This window comes from Cucumis melo, chromosome 5, assembly GCF_025177605.1.
Source record: "Cucumis melo cultivar AY chromosome 5, USDA_Cmelo_AY_1.0, whole genome shotgun sequence".
Lineage (NCBI taxonomy): Eukaryota > Viridiplantae > Streptophyta > Magnoliopsida > Cucurbitales > Cucurbitaceae > Cucumis > Cucumis melo.
Genome location: NC_066861.1, coordinates 29,834,164 through 29,854,432, shown reverse-complemented (window position 1 = coordinate 29,854,432; position 20,269 = coordinate 29,834,164). Strand labels below are relative to the sequence as shown.

Sequence of the window (20,269 nt, the reverse complement as noted above, 5' to 3'; positions counted from 1 at the left end):
TTTTATATCTACAAGGAAATGTTAGAGTAGAGTATATTAAAAACTTATTACATGCAGTGTTTGAAACCTTTCTTACCTATTCTAAAAGAAATTAAAATTGATATATCTATTAAATACTTCTTTCTTTGAGAAATAAATTTATGAAGATCCAAACTTTTTTTTCTAAGTTGTATTTTATTATATATTTAAGAACTTATTCTAAAAAGTATTTTATTTTCAAACAAGGAAAACATTACATGATTCAAGTTGTACTTACTTTTCATTTTCCATTTACCATAGTAATATTTATAGATTATTTACACTGATTAGCAATCCTTGACTAAATTAAAAATTATGTTTTGGCGCACCGACATTTTGAAGGAAAAGAAAATAAAAGATAATTTATTTTTATAAAAGAGTCCTATTTTATTTATTCCATTTGTAATCTCTTAAATGCAAAGCAAGTGAATCAATCGTAATAACTCTAAAGATTTGAATGGATCGAAGCTAATTTATTTGAAGAATGTGATAGTAGCCCTATCAACCCATCAAACTCGTGGGGTCATAGAGTACGTCATTTGACCAAATAATTTAAATTAATTTCATCGAAAAGATTTCCTAGAAAAAGAAATAGAGGTTGGGGGACCCTAAAGTTATTAACAATGGGCGTGGGGAACAAGCTTTGTACTTCTTTCAATTCATTTTTTTTTTATAAAAAATTTCTCATTTCTTTATTTCAATTCATAATGTTTGTTGCATCCCCACGCTACCAAACATTTGGCCATACCAATTTTCACACAATAACCCCTTTTTTACTTACTTACTTACTACTACTACTGCTACTTCTTCTTTTACACTTTCTTCTTTGGTCCTAACCATTTTCATGTGGGGCTCCTTCCTTTTATCATTTCATTCACTTAACTCGATCTATGTTTAGGTCTCAATTATTACTAGGGTGTACTCGTCGTTATTTCCAATTTTTTCATCTCTTGTGTTTGTTAATGACTTTTGATCTTGAATATTTTGCAACCGTCCAAGATGATGAGTGAGTATGTCATTCTTAAACTTTTAAATACTCGTTCCTATAAACATTGGGGCCTAATGATGCCATGTGCTATGGTGGAGGGTTTAATAAGGAGCAATAAGGTTTAAAGATATGCATACACTATATATATTAATCATATAGATTAAAATTCAATTCCTTCCAAACCTACTAGTAACCTATAGCCATATACATAACTCGATGTTCGAAGAAGATAGACTCTTGAAGGAGATAGAGAGTGAAAGCGCGAAGCGAAAGGATGAAATGTCTAGATTGTCCACGATACGGCCCACGGAGCTCTGCACAATCAATGTCTCTGACTCTAAAAATGCACATATGTAAAATATGATATTTCTCTTTGATAATAAAATTCATCTCTTTCTTCGACCGCATACATAACTAACACATCTTAGTGAAGTATTATGTAAACCTATGTGTCGATTTTTCTAATTGTTTTATTTGATTATCGATTTCATGACATATATTTACTTTATCAAAATAAATGAACGAAGAAGAGTTGTATGTAAATTTTCAATATAAGATTCAAAGACGACGATAACTTACCACCATTGATATTTAAACATGTAAGAGAAAAAAAAATCCTTAAAAACTAAATTGGAATTGAAATATTATATAAAATTGAACAATGTCCAAATTTTCTTTCTTATATATATATATATATATATTATCTCAATTAAGACATCTTTTGAAAGACTCCTCTCATATCCATTATATTTTCCACTAGCTTGACCTAAGTGTTCCAACTCAAATAAGCATCATCAAGGGGTCCATTTCATCCTCTTGAATTAATTCTCCTCAAATTTCATCAACAAATAATTGTTATTATTATTATTTTAACCTTTTTCATTTCAACTTTATTCATTATATACACCTAATCCTATAATAATGTCATCTAAAATCTCAAAAGATGCCTTCATGGTGTTTTAAGATTATTAAATTATAAATTTGACCTTTAATAAATTTGTGAGTTCCCAATTCTCAATATCATGATTATCACTATCCCATAAATTTACACTCTTTGAACAAGATGTGGTACTAAGTTTTTTTTAAAAAAACATCCAGTTTAATAAGTTTGATAGCAATATCTAAAGATATAATTACTTTATATATGACTCTAGATTTTAGTTATTTTTAATAGTAAATGGGTGGTGATAACAATTTATCACTTTAACATATGAATCAAATCTATTAAAGTCTTTTTTCTCCCAAATCATATATTATATTTGTTGTCTGTTAACCCTTTGAATAATAGAGTTCTTGAATGCAACAAAAGATGGAACAACTATACCAATATCCAAAACAAATCCACCAGTAGGGTTTGGTTTGATTTTTTTAATAAAAATTAGTTGGACATATCCTCATTTGTATTTGAAGAAAACTAACAATTTAGGTTAGTTTTTTATAGAAAAAACCAATCAAAATTGAACCGGAGTCGAGGAAAATCATTAGTAATTTGGAATTAGAAATCTTTCTAGGATGAGAACCCTAATTCTCTCCTCCCAAATCAATTCGTTTTCAAACTCAAGAATTGAGTTAGACACAAATTGTTTTAAGATAAAAGATCTTGAAATAAAAGAACGAATTCTCTCATCCAAGATTAAAATAGTTCATATAATATAAAGACGGTCAATTCTACTTGAATGTTCTTGACAAGCAAACTCAACACGTGAATCGGAAAATTCAAGAATCGAAAAAGGAGAGACTAAATCTACTGTTAGTAAAATCAAAATAACAAATATTGGCTTGAATGTTATGAACATATAGGACAGACCAATTGGCTGTATTTTTGTCCAATCCCTCATTGCTGCCTAGGCCCCATGCCAGCCTGGTAAGATGGTACTTTTATAGCGTGTTAGACACGAGCCTTCGTTTCGTGTTTGGTTCCTCTTGGTACGTACAATGATCGAGTCCATATGAAAACATAACTCAAAATTTGTTAAAATATATATCATCAATCAAAAGATTGGAGAAGTTGTTAGATGATATAATATTACATTTCTTTCACTTTAAGTCAATTAGTAATTTAATATCATAACATAATAAATGATTAAGGAGGTTCTATGGAGAAGATAATGTTAGATGTTATAATATTAAATTTATTTTCGTCAATTAACATAATTTTAGCTTTTCGGTCAATTTATGATTTATCCTAATTTAAAAAAAATGTTTATAAAAGATTCTTAAACTTCAAAATTTATTTATAAATAAAGATCGATTAAACTACTGGAAGTATATCTTTGTTAAACACAATTAAATTAAAAACATAGGATTTTGTTAATTAAATTCAATTTTGTGTTTAGCAACTCAACAATCAAATTTTAAAGAGTTGTTGAACACTTTAAATTTTTTTAGAAATATATTGAAGGGCTAGAGATTAGTTCATAAATTTATAATAGGAAAGATTTTTAAGTTGAAAATTTTCTTAGAGACGTTTATTTTATTTAATAACATATAATAGGTGTCCTAATTGATGTTTATCTACTAAATTATGTCAATTAGAATAGATTATAGTATAGACAATTTCAAAAAATTTGAGAGATAAACACACAAATGAATGATTCATGTTATTCTACATATTATCATTGTATATATACGTAGATCGGGGAAAACAAGTTTAATCTTTCAAAAGACATAAAATATCGAATAGATGAAATAATTATTTACAATTTCAAATTTTCATGACCCTATTTGACAAAAGAAATAAAATCGAAGTTTATATATTTAACACAAAATTAAAAAATTAGAGAATAAGATCTACGAGAATTCGTAGACCTTCACTCGTTGTTCAAATTAAATTTTCTTTATTTATATTTTACTAATTTTATAAACTATGGATCCAACAACTTCGCAACTTTTCGAACTATACGATTCGACTTCTCATCTCAAATATGTTAAGTCAACTAAACGGTCCTACTTTCATAAAATAAGTATTGTGTGGTAATTAAGCTCATGAGTCTTTTCATTGAAGATTTCTTTCAACAATTCCCTTATGACTTTGTATTGACCATGACTTTTCCCCATCAACCATACACTCTTAAATAACCTTTTCTTTCCCTATAAATTCTCTCTACCATATGTATAATCACTTGATTTGATAACTATATTTATATATATAGTCCTTTTTCATAAAAAAATTCTAGATTTTCAAACGTTATTTTTGTCCCATATGATCTAGTTGACATTGCAAGTTTCATTATTATAAAAAAGATTCGACGAAATAGTATGAGATGTTGTCGAACACAAAGTCAAAGTTTATATCTCCACCTTTACAAATTGTTAAAATTAAACTCTCTATTTATGTGTGCACATGTTTACTTACCCGCTTTCACTCTTAGATATTTAAATATTGTTTCTAATAAATCTTTGAAATATAATTTTTATATCCAACAAATTCTCATAGTTAATTAAAGGATATTTTAAAAGTCATGAAACACAAATACTTCTAGTTAAACGTGATTTATCTAAAACATGCGAATTAGTCGAAGAATTTCATTAGACAAAATGTAAAAGTTTAATAATTTATAATTAGACAAAAAAAAATTGAAAGTTGAATTTTCTTTTTTAATTTAAACTTTAGATGTCTATTATATACCCTAATTTAAGATTTGGTAACTATTAGACCCCTTCTTGAATAATTTTCTACTTAACCAACTTATAATCGATGATTATTATCTCTAGAGTTGAATTTTTAACCTTTATAGATAAAAACAATAATATTAATTATCGTTAAACTAAATTTATTTTAAAAATTTGAAAAAAATATTAATCGTAGACTATAAGATTATGAAGGAAAGAAGAAACATGGTAGGCTAGAAAAGAGAGGAGGGCACGTCAGAGTGTATTAATATTAGGCCGACCAAAAACTGCCCTTAAGAGGGCCTCCCCCATCATTATTAATTACATTATTCATCCTAATAATTAACACTAATCTTATTCTCAATGTATATCCATACATCAATCAATAGATTTAATTAGTATAAGTTTGGGAGGGTTCGAGTTCTCTTCGATTTTTATGTCTTTTATATAATGTATATAATAGAATAATATTAATATCAGTGGTTAGTTAATAGGTTCTTCTAGTCCTCTCTAGACATAAATTCAAACTCCACTTTTGAAGCTAAATATTTTATTTATTTTTTAAATGGAGGATATAGAGATGAATTGAATGGGTATATATATATATAAAAAGAAAAAATAAACTTAATTACAAAAATGTGAATTTCCAAAAATCACCATGTTCTTGCCGTAGAGTACTCAATAGAAGAGAAAAACAGAGACAATGAAAATGGGCCTTTTTTGTTGGGCCCAAAAGCCATAAAAAAACGGGCTACATGATAAAAAGAAGGCCCACGGAACACGGGCCATGAGCCTTTAGAATAACAACTCTCCTATTTCAAAGGGTCTTAAAAAGAAACCTGGTCTATTGGGAGTGAATGCGTGGTTTTCATTTACCCTTTTGAATAGCAACCAATAAATAATTCTCTCTTTTTTTTTTTTATAAAGAAAAACAAAAAACGTAATAAATAAATAAATAAATAAATAAATAAATAAATAAATAAAACAAGAAATTTCCCGCCTTTCTCGACTGCCCTATTGAGTATTTATTTCCAAGAACGAACCCCACCTTCATTCTTTATCTTAACGACAACAAACAAACTCAACAATCTTTCAACAACAAACCCTAATATCAATTCAATTTTCTATACCAAAATGTCGTGGCAAACGTATGTTGATGATCATTTGATGTGCGACATTGATGGCCAAGGCCAGCACCTTACCGCCGCTGCCATTGTTGGCCACGACGGCAGCGTTTGGGCTCAGAGCGCCTCATTTCCTCAGGTTTCCATTATCCTCTCTGTTTCCTCTCTTTCATTTCTCAGTTTTCTCCTTATAGATTGGATTCTTTTATTATCAATGTAGAATGTGGATTAATTCCACACGCATTGTGATCTTTAATCGTATGGAACAACGATAGATTTGTTTATTGATTGATTGTTCGAGATGTTTACATCTATAGGTTATGATGTTAATTTCTGTGGTTTTCATCGATTGTGCATCGTAATTTAAATAATTAGATATTGATTTGGAGAGGATTTCGATTGGTTCCTCTTGTGTTTGAATTCATATACATGATGGATATTAATGGATCTGAACGATGTGTAATAAATTAAATGTTGATTTCTAGAGGATTGTAGTTGATTTTCTTATCATGGATTCTTAATTGCAGTTCAAGTCTGAAGAGATCAATGGTATCATGAAGGATTTTGATGAACCAGGTCATCTTGCACCTACTGGATTACACCTTGGTGGTACAAAGTATATGGTAATCCAAGGAGAGCCTGGAGCGGTCATCCGTGGAAAGAAGGTGATGTAAAACATCATGAATGAAGTGTACACGTTTTTGGTTTATTCATTCCTATCAATTTCTTATTCTACTATGATCACCGATATTGGTACAAAATACAAGTGGTTGGTAATACTTCCATTACATGAACCAATGTTCACAATGAGATTTTTCTGTCAACATGATCTTGATTTGTGAGTTCCAACAGTGGTCTGTTATTTAATAGTAATTATTTGACACGTCAAGAATTTTGAAAGGCGCAGAAGTGGCAGCTAAAACTTAATTAATCGATCATCTTCTAAAGAAATGAATTCGATCTTCGAAATTCGTAGCTGCACTTCGTATGGGGTTGTTGCATTGTTAATCAGGAGGTTGACATATACTCCTTCCCTCAAAGTTAAGAGGTTTAAAATTCCATACCCCACATTTGTTATCTTGTGAATTCATACTTATATTATGAGTTAGAGCACAGTTCAATGATTTCTCATCACAAGTATTATGATTCTATTGTGAGAATGAAAGCCAGCTATATTGCTTATTGCGACAAACATGATGAAATGTACCTTTGATCAATTAATCTAAGGACATACACCATCAAAACATACAGTTTAGCTCAATGGTAATTGACGATCTTCTTCTTTAGAGGTCAAAGTTTGATCCATCATCCCCATAGACCGTATTTGTTGTGCTAAAAGATAAATTGATGGACTAAAGTCGGTTAAATTTCTCTTGTTTTGGATTCTTTATGGCAGGGGTCTGGAGGAATTACTATAAAGAAGACTGGTCAAGCTCTAGTCTTCGGAATCTATGAAGAACCTGTTACTCCAGGACAGTGCAACATGGTTGTTGAGAGGCTTGGCGATTACCTCGTCGATCAGGGTCTGTAGACTTTCCAAGTCCATCTCGGTTCCCAGTTATCGAATTTTGGCCAACAATCATTCTTTTTTTTTTTTTTCATATTCTTTTCCCCTCCTTCTCTTTGTGTTACTGTTTGTTTGGTTTCAAGTTTGAATATGCTTCATTCTAGAGCCTCAGAATAGGCCAGAGAAGTTAATGCAGACAATAACCTCCTGAAAGATATTAACAGTTGTTTGGAGCTTGGCTTTTGATTAATTCTCATAAAACATATGAATATTTTTGAGTATTTACTCTTCTTTTTTCCCCCCCATTTATTCCTTGACGCAATATCCTTCTCTTACTTTTGCTTGAAGATTGTTTATATACAATTGCGTACAGGTTGTATGGTCTATGCTCTTGATTTCGACAGGTACGAAAATGAAATTTCTTGAATATTTTTTTTTCCCTATCAATTAACATTGTGGTTGCAGTCATGACTCATGAGATAAAGATTAAATCTCTATCTGAAAACAGTAGCCTTATAAAAATATTTTAGATTATTGAGAGATTTTGACCCTTTTGGATGGTTTTGGTATTGAAATGTCCAAATAGACCTAACTCTTAGTTGTTCTTTACTTTTTGATGTCATTAGTTTATATTATGTTTAAATCAATTGGTCAATTTTATGTTAAAACTATTATATAAAGCTTGGTCAAACTTGTAATTTAACTTAATTAAATTGTTGGTGTTATTATTACTTTTATATTATTTCAAATAAGGTAATAATTTGAATAATGTACTTTTGAAATGGGAAGAAAACAATAAAAAGGAAAAGGGAAAAAGAAAGGGTTGTCTGTTTGATTGGTACAAACATTTTGCAATCAACTTAGATTTTTAGTATGACCCCTCGCAAATTCCTTTTTTTGCAAAAGAAGTCCTCATAGTAGAGATTCCTTTGCTTTTGAAAAGGGTCTCTTTTGAATGGTCGATTGCTTAAAGAGGATGTCTCTCTCTCTCTCTCTCTATTTTCTTTTTTATTTGGACCAAATGTTTTTGTACAAAGTAGCATCACAATCTACAAAAGAATATCCTGACCAAATTTCTCCCCCCATAGAAAATGATGGGTTGGAAATTCACACCCCATTAATAAAAAATCATATTCAAATCCCATTAAATTATTCTCTATACTTTTGATTCAAATTTTTTCAAAGCTTGAATTATTCCTTTTATTTTCTCTCTCAATTCAACCCAATTATAATATTTTCTCATCTTCCAACTCAATTCCATTTGATAATTTAATAAAATAGGGTATACTTTTCATTATATAATATAAAAATTTAATATCTTCAACATAATATTCCGAAATGATATGCCAAATTGAGCTGGCTTGATGAATAATATCAAAATATATATATTTTTTTTAAATAAAATTATAAAGTGAGAGCAACACACCATGGGCTTTTGAAGGCCCACAAAACACAAATTGCAAAATAAAAAAGAGAGGGGTATTTAGGTAATTTGGAGAAATGAGATCGCAATTATTTTGGGAAAAATAATTATAACTGCGTGACATCAACGCTATCTCGGGCGAAACTGCGTTGTAAGAAGAGAACAGAGAGAGGATCATTTGGAGAGCTCATTTCGTCAGTGGACATAAATTCAATCTTTCTCTCAATCCATTTACGGAAGGAAAAAAGAAAAAAAAAAAAAAAAACCAAAACCCTAGAAGAGATTTGAGCCTGAAGAAGAAACAAGAAGGAAGAGGAAGAAGCCGGGAAAGATGTCGTGGCAAGTTTACGTCGATGAACATTTGATGTGCGAGATTGAGGGCAATCACCTCACTTCTGCGGCCATTATCGGTCAAGACGGCAGCGTTTGGGCTCAAAGCCAAAATTTCCCTCAGGTTTTCTCTATTTCTTTCAGGAAATTTGAATCCGATTATTGATTTGATTGGTTGTTTGTAATTCATGGCTGGATCTGTTTAGACTTTTTTGTTCAAGATCTAGATGAGTTGATCTGATTGTTTTTTTAGGTCGATGCATTACTTCGGAGGAACTCTTTGCAGTTTTGTTAGATGTGATTGAAATTAGAATCTGTTGTTGTTTCTTTTTTTGTTTATGTTGATTTAATGTTGGTATTGCATACGAGGCAATGAAGATCTGGAGTTCTCGATGAATCGTCATATAGGCTTCCTGATTTACTTCTAACTATTTCGATTTTGTTAGTTTGGAATTGGTTCAGATGCTGTGCTGAAATATATAAAACCTTCGATTTTGAGAAGGAAAATTTGAGTTTCTGTTGTGTTTACATTTCTCTTTATTAGTCCGTCATGGTAATTGATATCGTATGGTGTTTGTTATGTATGGAATTGACAGAAGAATTCGAAGGTTTTTGATCCATCTAACTTTTATGATCTCTTGTCAACTGCACGAGATTCTCAATGCATGTTCTTGTTTTTTTGGTTATATGCAGCTCAAGCCTGAAGAAGTTGCTGGCATCGTGGGGGACTTCGCGGACCCTGGGACGCTTGCTCCAACTGGTTTGTACATTGGTGGTACAAAATATATGGTAATCCAAGGGGAGCCTGGAGCTGTTATTCGTGGGAAGAAGGTGATAAACTGCAATAGTACTGTGTTATAATTTTCTGCCGTGAGTTGTGACTCCAAGATAGATATGATGAGCATGCAAACAATTTATTCTGAAAAATGTCCTAAAATTAACTTGATTAGTTGCATCTGAATATGATATCCTTCATCTTAGGTTAGTTCTCTAATTGGTCAGTCAAGATAGTTACGGTTGTTAAAAGTTTGTAAATCCATTGTAGTCTTAGGTTAGTTCTCTAATAATCTTTCATCATTTTGCACTTGGGCACTGATCCACTGTTCTATTGGTGGAGAGAGAGAGAGAGAGATGTCTTTGATGTTTACTTCGGTAAATTACAGTTCTCCTTTCCATTGAATTTTTAAAAAGGGTCATTGCAAATATATCAATCTAACTCGAAGTATTAGTAAATATAATACAATGTAAAAAAGAAATGCCAATACAACAAAATTTAGATCTAGCTCTGTGAGTCTTTCAAAGTTTTTGCAATTCTTTAAAATGTTATTGTACACTTCATTATTAGTCCTAAAAGTTCTACTTATTGGACTACACTCTTAAAAATTAATTATCTCTTGATTTTCAGGGCCCAGGTGGGGTTACTGTTAAGAAGACTGGTATGGCTTTAGTCATTGGTATCTATGATGAACCAATGACTCCTGGTCAATGCAATATGATTGTTGAAAGGCTTGGGGATTATCTTATTGATCAGGGCCTCTAAATATCGGTGTGTTTCCTAGCGCTACACTCTATCCAAGTTCTTATTTGCATCCAGATTTCTCTCATTGCTTATACGATATCTTTTGGATTGCTGCTAATTTCAGGGAAACCATGTATTGTTTGTACAAGTCTATGGACTCTTGAATGGAAATGGGTTTGATGCTTGAGGAGTGATGATGCTTATGTTTCTCGTTATTAGTGTTGTCTCTTTCACTTTTTTTCTATTTTTTCCCTTTGAAATATTGTGGTGGTTTTCAAGTGAGGTCCATGTTGTAGCATCAAATATGGATATGGTAAACCAATCAGCATAAATTTATAATTACTCTTCTCTATTTTATCTGTTGATTTTTGCACCGGGCTCCTGTATAACATGAGCAGTTATAGTCTCTCTTAACCCAAATGTGGGATGTTTGGAAATTTAGTCGATCTTGTTCAACATAAGTTCCTTTTCTTTTCTCCTCTTTTATTTGTCACAATTACTTCTGCACAACTTGGATTGGTTGCTTTTAGGTCTTTGGCAGGATTTTAAGTGTTGGGGAAAAACTTCTTTTTAGAGAGCATGTATTCTCGTAGTACTGAGAAAGAGAATGCTTCTATTGTTGCTACTAGACACTGTAACTACAAATTTTCTTCTGCATGACCAATTTAACGTTTTATCCGTTGAGATATACTCATGTTGGCAACATCATACATTAACAATCCCGTCGATTTTATTTCAACATCTGAATTATCGGGAGTTTAGAAGAATGGAGTGGATTTCACTCCTTATTTGGCTCAAATCGGTGGTTTCATTGTAGAAATATCAATTTTTATCATACTCACTTACGACAGTGAGCTCTAAGAGTTTTCGAAATTTTTAAAATTCCTTGATGACCCTATAAGTCAAAATCTCTTAAACAATCTATATGATTATAAGTCAAATGACAAAGTGTTACAAGATTCAAATCTTACTTTTCAACGAAATGGTAGTTTTCATCAAATAACAGATCGAAAATTTGAATATGTGAATTAAATAGATGTTGATTGCTAGTGTTAGGTTGGCGTTGCAATACTTCCCATTGGCAAAAGCTTCCAAATGAAAAGGTCGGTCCGTCGATGATACATTGGGATAAAATCCAAATATTTCATCGTAGTGTATGGGTTTGCGGTCGGTTTATATAAAAGAAAATATGGTTTAGTGAAGAAGTGGGGATGACAATGACTCTTTTTTTCGTTCGGGTTTGTTAAACATTTGGACAACACTAAAACCGTTGGCTGATCCGGTTTGGTTTAGTTTGGAAAGAACGGTTCCCAAGAGAAACCGAACCGATTTATATTCCGTAACGTCTATAATAATATTTACGCGCTCCTCAATGTTTTGAATTTATCTTTCAAAGCCGATCGTCGCTTTCCTCACTGTCTCTATAGAGAAAAAGAAAAAGGAAAAACCTCAATCCCACATTTCTCTTCTTTCGATCTCCTTTTCCTCACCAACCGCTATTCAAACCCTAAGATTTGATGAAGATGAAGACCAAGACGCCATTGAAGCAGCTCAAGCTCTCTGTTCCCGTTCAAGAAACTTCCATCCGTTCTTTCCTGTAAGTTTAATCCATTTCTCTCTTGTTTTTCTCCTTAATTTTTATCATTTCTTCTTCCTTTTGAGTGTTCCTTTCATTTTCTTACAGCTACTCTTTATTTGATTGTGTGTAAATATGCTGTCGTGTGTTCCTCAATGGAGGTTCGATTGAGTTGCATTCTTAGTTTCTTGGAAATTAACGCTAGAAAAGATACATGTTTTTTAGAAGTTTGGTGAACTTATCTTTTGTTGACTGGATAAATTCAATTAACTCGCTTCATTCATGTACTTTCCATTTCGAGTATTTCTAATTTCAGGAAGGATTTAGGTCATGATCTGTTAGATTTATAATAAATTATTATTATTATTTTATATTTCTGTTTCATCGGTTATCGTTTCTGATTTTGTAAATTTCAGGACTGCAAGTGGAACATTTCATGATGGCAATCTACTCCTGAATCAGAAAGGATTGCGGCTTATATCTGAAGAGAAAGAATCGCAGGTAAGTTTCTTTTACTTCAAACATACTAATCTGAATCCGTGAGAACTGGCCTAATCTGGTTATTTGTGTGGTTTATATTCATGTTAGATCACTTTTTCCTTTTTCAAATTTGTTTGAACAGACTACAGATTCTAAGGAGCTTGATGTTGATTTCTCGCTGGAAGATCTAGAGACTGTGAAAGTTATTGGGAAAGGAAGTGGAGGTGTAGTACAACTTGTTCGACACAAATGGGTTGGAAAATTTTTTGCCTTAAAGGTTGTTATTATTGGTGGAACAATTCTACACTCTTGCATCTGTTTTTGGTCCTTCTACTTTTGCTTTAGGTTATTCACATATTTTGTTCCTTGGCTTTGTTATGTTAGTTGAAGAAGCTGCTGTTGGAAGCTAGCAGTTTCTAATCTTTACATTTAATGGGGAGGTAGCTAGTAAACTGCTAATACCTTCATTTAGCTATGAGGATAAATTCAAATTCCCTTCCCAAAAGCAGTAGAGGTTGGTCTTGGTTTACAAGTTAAATTTGTTGAAGTTGAAAGTTCTTACTAAAATGTAGGATAGTGTGCTAGTTTTATCTCTTTGATCTATGGAAAAAAAAACAATGAGTTTTGGCAATAAGTGATAAAAGCTAGATCAGGCAGTGCCTCAGGGGTGACTGGTGAGAGTAATATAGTAAACTTCATTGTTATGGTTATTTCTATGATACGATAGATTTATGTTTGATGTTGATTCATTGTTTTATTTGTTTCACGTCTTCTTTAAGCTAAATATAAATTACCATTCAGTTAAAATAGTTTCGCAATTAACTTGTCTTCCTGTTTGGAAGATTTCAAATTTTGAAGCCATGGTATCTGTTTGATTTTGGTTATCTTAGATATATAGCTTATATATCCAAACTCCATAGTCTTTAAAAATTTCACTTTGCTTAGTCTTAGTATGCTTAGTGATCATTATTACTGTGATGTCGTCTCCATCAAAATCTGCTATTGTTTGTGCTATTTTGGCTTGTGTATATACTTAAATAACCTCGGGTGCAAATTCTATAATTCTGCTGGACTCTTTTCTACCATATGCTTCAGGTAATCCAGATGAACATACAAGAGGATATCCGTAAACAGATAGTACAGGAACTGAAAATAAATCAAGCAGCACAATGTTCACATATTGTGGTCTGCTATCATTCTTTCTACCACAACGGTGCCATTTCTCTTGTGCTAGAATACATGGATCGTGGTTCTTTAGCCGATGTAGTCAGACAAGTCAAAACAATTCTTGAACCATATCTCGCAGTTGTTTGTAAACAGGTCTCAGGTTTCTGTTATTCACATCAAAAGTTGAATGAAAAGGTCAAGTTTTTTATTCATGCTCACCCACCTCAATTATATTCCAGGTTTTACAAGGTCTGGTATACTTGCATCATGAGCGACATGTTATACACAGAGACATCAAGCCATCCAATCTACTTGTGAACCATAAAGGTGAGGTCAAAATCACTGATTTTGGAGTAAGTGCAATGCTAGCAAGTTCTATGGGTCAGAGAGATACATTTGTAGGGACTTACAATTACATGTCGGTATGTGTAATTTTCCCTCGAGATTGTAAAAACTTTGAATGGATGACTTTATGCACAGTGTTCCGTTTATGACATCAGTTTTTACTTGCCTTTCAGCCTGAACGAATTAGCGGGGGAACATATGACTACAGCAGTGATATATGGAGTTTGGGTTTGGTAGTACTTGAATGTGCAATTGGAAGGTTTCCTTATTTGCAATCTGAAGAGCAGCAAAGTTGGCCAAGCTTTTATGAACTCCTTGAGGCAATTGTAGCAAAGCCACCGCCTTCAGCTCCACCGGATCAATTCTCCCCTGAGTTCTGTTCTTTCGTTTCTGCTTGGTAAGTACTCTTTCCAGGTTTTCTCATTTTGGATAGTTACGTAGTGTAAGAAGCCCAAATACATTGTTTAGATTTGCATGGAATACTTCTTGAGTATACTAAATATACAATTTATGACCATAGTTTGTGAACTACGTCGAACTATTTTGTAAGCCTATAAATGCATTAATGCATTTATTTTGAATTTTCTCGTGATACATGGTTATAAAAGTGATACATGGATATAAAAATGTATATTTCAATCCCTCTCAGGTAACCATTTTTTTTTAAATTAAATATATTTCTCTCATTTTTCTACTATAGGTTCTGTCTTTTTAAGTTTCTGAGTTAAATTCTTAGTCAAATTTCAAAAGTTCATATTAAAAAAAAAGACAAGTTTTTAATAAACTACTTTTCTTAGTTTTCGAATTTAATTTGGTTTTTGAAAATATTAATAAAATGTATATAACAAAATAAGAAATTTAGGGATGGATGAAGTTTTATAGGTCCAATTTAAAATATTTAGATACAAAAAACAATGCAGTTACTAAACAAGACCTTAATATATGTGTCTTTATTGGTCTATCTCTAACTTTTAAAAAATGACACGTGATTGTGTCTGTATCTCGTATCCGTATCTATACTTCTCCATTCAAGTTTTTAACATTTCATTTTACATTACAATTGGCAGCATAAAGAAGGACCCAAAAGAAAGATCATCATCATTAGATCTTCTGGTTGGTAGCCTTTGTTTTCCCCTTTCAGTTTCAAGTCACGAATATCAGTTTCCTTAAACAACTCTCCTTTTTGGTTATAGAATCATCCTTTCATCAAGAAATTCGAAGATAAAGACATTGACGTCGGGATTCTCGTCGCCAGCTTGGATCCACCGGTAAGTTTTCCCAGACAACAACAACAATAACAATAATCATAAAACATTTGTGTTTAATGTAACATTTTAGAAGGAAAAAGAAAAAAAAAAAAAAAAAAGGAATTTACAATCTGTTTCTTTCTACCTTTTGTGTGTAATATGCTTTTTTGCCTCGTAAAACATGGAATGTTTGGTTGTCACATTAGTGATTTCGTAATGTCAATCTTAATCAGCCAGAAATATTTGTAAGATTTTCTTGGGTTTATTTATTTATTTATTTCTTTTGTAAAAACATAAAATGAAACTAATTAGGTAAGGAAATTAAACTTAAACTTAACGAAGAAGTTCCCAGGAAAAAATTCATGTTTGATTGATTTTTTTTCTCCACAAACCTAATTCTTCACGACACAAAACTGCTAATTTAAAACAAATTTTTTTTCTCTACCGAACATGATTGTTTACTTTGAATTAATCTAAAGCTTTATTATGATGGTACCTAAGCACGAAATCTGTCTCTTATTAAAGTAAATTAAAGAAAAAGCTAAATCTATCTCTTACAATTTTTTCCTTTTTAATTTTTAATTCATAAATGAATTGTACTATTATATTATCTTACAGTTTTTATAAATGTTTTGAATTGTCGTTGGACTAGAATTTGGACAATTTTGAATTTAGATGAATAAAAAGGGTATTATTGCAACATTTTGTAAGAAGTGAAATATATTTGAAATTTATATGATTATTAGAAGATTGATGTAATAAATATATATTAATATCTGTAGAATGAATATATTCTAATTTCTCTCTCTCTCATAGCTAGAAAATCGAAGCTGCCTTCAAAACCTCTTTTTTCCCACTTTTCTACTTTTTCTTCCATAGGAATCTCAATTCCAATTGCTTACGTTGGTTTGAACTATTTGAATTATATTTATATATATATATATACTTTAGCTTTTATTGAGAAATTAATATTGTTTAAAACAAAATCAACTGAGGAATTGGAACCCACAAAATATTTTTAAAAAACTTCAGCCAAATGGACAAACTTTTTAAATCGAATTTGACGAACTAATTTTTCTGTTTTATATATTTTTTTTTTATCAAAGATCAAGACGAATGTTATTCCGAACTATTTGCCGTTTTGGTCATATTATCAAATTTCCCCGTCATTGATATTTCAATTATAGGGTAGAAAAATCAACTATTAAGTAAACAACAAAATATTACATACTAATCTAAATATTTACTTTTGAATTTTTTGTTTTATAGTTTTCTGAGAAATGTAATTGACATCAACGTTATTATAAAATTAAGTCCTTCATATTTGAAGAATAATAATATATTTATTTATTTATTTAAAAAACGTTCGACTTCCATTTTCTTTCTATTCCAAAATTAATTAGAAAAAAAAAATGGTTATGATATAGATCAATATAGGTCCTTTCTTTTTCTAACAACATTCCCTCAAACCAAAATAAGAACACGACTTTTAATATTATGATAATTGAAAGCAACACAAAGCATATATATATATATATATACATACTTCCCAATAATCAAGAAAAAGAAATTAGACCCATAGAAACTAGAAAGGGAAAGAGAGAGAGAGATTTGGATGGTGAATGAGTTTCAATTTCTGTGGGTATGATTTGAATCCCCCCCTCCCCTAATAATTATGCATATGGTTTTGTAGCACCACATCAACATGGGATAAGATCTCTTACATAAGCAAATTAAAAGGTTGGTAAAGGAGATGTTTAAAAAGAAAAAAGGAAATGAAGTGTGGTGCTTATTTGAAAGCCAATCACACTTTGGCTCACCAATCATGAATTTGTCAAACCTTCCTTATCTTTTTCTTCCATTCACAAAACACACCCTCCTAACCCATCCTACCAAAGGAGGGTATTTTTGGAACTCTAAGTTTATATCCTCCTTTGACAATTTGTAATAACTTCTTTTTATAAAAGTTAAAAAGAATAATGGAGAGACAGGCAAATCTAAGTTTAGTGCCTTTGATTAATCAATCCATCCTCAATTAAGATGAGTTTGGTTTTTGATTGAGTTTTAGTATGGGTTTTAAAAAGAAATTTAGGATTTAAAGAAATTCTAAAATTCACCTATAACCATCTTCTATATCACTACATTTTTCAAATCATATATATGTAAAGTTACATATAACCTTATTATTTATTTATGTATTTTAATTGAACAATTGAGATTATATTCATTAGCCTTTTTTTTTTGGTAAAGAATAAAATATGAAAATTGACATCTTATTCAGGAATCAGTAAAAATTGAAAGTAAATTTGGTCATAATCTCATCTCCTATCATTTTCAAGCTAAAGTAGACAATTGAGAAGACCAAATCTATATTTTTAGATAAATGGGCATTTCTAATAAAAAGATTGGATTATCAATAATAATAATAATAATAATAAAACTAACATCAATCCACCTATTCATTGATTGAAGTATATATATATATATATATTCTATATTTAATATTACTTAACATACCAAATAAAACCTTTTATGATGTCATTTGAAAGGTTTTCTTTCTGTTATATAATAATTATATCCAAGTAAAATAGGAGAGGAAATGTAAGATACCACTATGGGTTGCAAAAACTATGGATTGTCATCAAGGATATCCATTATTACATATAATATAAATCTTTAACCTATTTTTCTAAAAAAAAAAAAAATATTTCAATTATATCGTAAATTCTACAAGTCGAAATTTATAACTTCATTACTTTGGTTCTAAAGATTCAGTTTTTCAAATGAGTATAAACCGTTTTTTTATTATTATTATTATTATTAATCATGTTAATAAATAATTAAACTTTATCTTTAAAGTTTGGAGTGTGATGTGCAACAAAAGACATGAAAGAATGTAAAATCTGTCAAGTCTTTAAGGAGCAAAGTAGGGAAAGATGTTGACATTAGTTTTCACCTTTCAAAGATCCAAAAAGAGAGATGGTGACTCAGATTTGGATGTCTTCAATTCTAGACCTTATCCTTAATTTTCTTGTAATATGAGAAACCAAATCAATTTGCAACCATATATATATATATATATATATATATATGTATACTATACACTATCGCCCAAAATTCTTATCATCATTAAATATATACACACACACACATTTATTTATATGTCTATTGTGATCCTACTCATCCTATTTATTAAAATAATTTAAACCCACACAAAAAGAAACATTTTTTGGTCAATACCCCTACACCTCTCTTGTTGCTTCTATTTTTAAACTTCATCCCCTTATTCCTTTTCTTCTTCAAATTATTTCCTTTAGACATGGAAGGCAAAGAACAGATTATTGAAGATTTTGAAGCCATGGAGTTGAGGGAACTCAATTGGGTGATCATGGAAAGTAGAGAAGATGAAGTTTTGGAAGCTTTTTCAACTTCCACCATTGATTCTTCTTCGATGAATTCCATGGAATCTTCTGCATCAGAATTGTTAGAAGATGCATCGTCGTCTTCCTTAACCTCGAACTTCTCGTCGTCGTTGTCGTTGTCGCCATCGTTATCGTCATCGGATGACGGACCTCTCTATGAACTCTCGGAGCTCATGGCCAATCTCCCTATCAAGTAAGTTAGACGAAGAGATATATGAAAAGTATGTTACGTAATATAATAATCATCAAATTAAATTTTGAAGTACCCTTTTGATCATAATTTGACTTTGGGGGGTTTTTGCAGGAGAGGGTTATCAAAATTCTACAATGGAAAATCACAATCATTTACATCTCTAGCAAGTGTAAAGAGCTTGGAAGATCTTGCAAAGAGAGTGAATTATAACAATAATAATTATTATAATTCTCAAAGGAAAAAGATGAAGTGTTGTAAAAGCTATGGAGGAAGTTTGGATGCTCAAAAATCTTCTAATTATCATTCTCCAAAGCCTTTGATTGCTAAAAAAGTTTCAAAGCCTTCTTCTTTGCTGTCTTCTGTTTGTAGTAAGAGAAATAATAGGTCATTTTGATACCCATTGTTAATGCATCTTCTTCTCCACACACACTCGTACTTAGAAGGGTTAAGCTAAGGCTATTTCTATCTCTCTCTCTTTTTTCTTCTTTTTTCCAATGATTTTGAGCCAAAAGTGGTTGACTAGTTTTCGTGAAAGAGTGTTTTTTTTTTTAAATAGAAGCGATCGGTGAATGGTTGAATCTTAGTAGATCATGACAACAAGGTTTATTATACCACTTACAATACTCTTTGTCGCGTATTTAGATCATCTACAAAGGATTCTATCAATGGCAACAAGACATTGCTATCTTGTGGAAGAGTGTATTTGAAATAATGGTTCCATATCTAAAAAAAGAAAGATGGAGGGACTAATTCATATCCATTATTTATTTCAAGGTGTGAATGTGTGTCCAAATTTGTTTCTATATAAATAGGTAATTGTCTTTGATTTTTTTTTTTTTTTTTTGAGAGAAAGGACCATGTAAAATATTCCTAAATGAAGTTTTATTTGTGTCTGTCTTATTGCGATAAATGATCAATGTAATTCTTACTATATAATTCCTAGCGACCAACATGAATGTATATAGTTTTTAGCTTTAGCTAACGTAATACTTGACATATATTGTGTATATAAACCTTGATCTAAGAAGAATGTAATTAGCGACTCAATCTTAAATCAAAAAAAAGTTTTTAAAATACCATCTCATAAAAAGATATATGTGAGTAGAGTTATCAAATCAATGTTTGTTATACTTTGACCAGTTGTGAATATATGCTTATCTTTTTGTTGAAAACTTTTGTAAGTGATAATAAATTGATTGTCAAAGATGCTACGTATACTCTTGGATTAAGTTTGGATTAAGTTTCATTTTAGTTTATTTAGGGTTTTAATTGTGTAAATTTAATTATTATTGTTATGGTTGTTTCTAAATAGGTTCGA

The 20,269-nt window shown here is 30.9% G+C and overlaps 4 protein-coding genes across 5 annotated transcripts; all 4 read left to right on the top strand.

The window, feature by feature from the left end:
- The first annotated feature begins 5,549 nt into the window (after positions 1–5,549).
- On the top strand, positions 5,550–7,530 carry LOC103498227 (profilin-4). The gene is made up of 3 exons (XM_008460759.3): positions 5,550–5,881; positions 6,270–6,407; positions 7,139–7,530. The coding sequence occupies exons 1-3, from the start codon at positions 5,753–5,755 to the stop codon at positions 7,271–7,273; spliced, it is 402 nt and encodes a 133-aa protein (XP_008458981.1). The 5' UTR covers positions 5,550–5,752; the 3' UTR covers positions 7,274–7,530.
- A 1,252-nt stretch (positions 7,531–8,782) lies between these two features.
- Positions 8,783–10,878, top strand: LOC103498238 (profilin). Of its 2 annotated transcripts, XM_051084394.1 has the most exons (4): positions 8,783–9,126; positions 9,696–9,833; positions 10,408–10,550; positions 10,646–10,878. In XM_051084394.1, the coding sequence occupies exons 1-3, from the start codon at positions 9,004–9,006 to the stop codon at positions 10,540–10,542; spliced, it is 396 nt and encodes a 131-aa protein (XP_050940351.1). In that variant the 5' UTR covers positions 8,783–9,003; the 3' UTR covers positions 10,543–10,550; positions 10,646–10,878.
- Positions 10,879–11,826: 948 nt separating this feature from the next.
- LOC103498246 (mitogen-activated protein kinase kinase 6) lies at positions 11,827–15,769 on the top strand. The gene is made up of 8 exons (XM_008460791.3): positions 11,827–12,118; positions 12,514–12,598; positions 12,720–12,854; positions 13,673–13,897; positions 13,984–14,166; positions 14,263–14,486; positions 15,157–15,202; positions 15,283–15,769. Exons 1-8 carry the CDS (start codon positions 12,039–12,041, stop codon positions 15,385–15,387), a joined length of 1,083 nt encoding a protein of 360 aa, XP_008459013.2. The 5' UTR covers positions 11,827–12,038; the 3' UTR covers positions 15,388–15,769.
- Positions 15,770–18,477: 2,708 nt separating this feature from the next.
- LOC103498213 (protein OXIDATIVE STRESS 3) lies at positions 18,478–19,945 on the top strand. The gene is made up of 2 exons (XM_008460735.3): positions 18,478–18,951; positions 19,063–19,945. The coding sequence occupies exons 1-2, from the start codon at positions 18,656–18,658 to the stop codon at positions 19,343–19,345; spliced, it is 579 nt and encodes a 192-aa protein (XP_008458957.1). The 5' UTR covers positions 18,478–18,655; the 3' UTR covers positions 19,346–19,945.
- Positions 19,946–20,269: the final 324 nt, after the last annotated feature.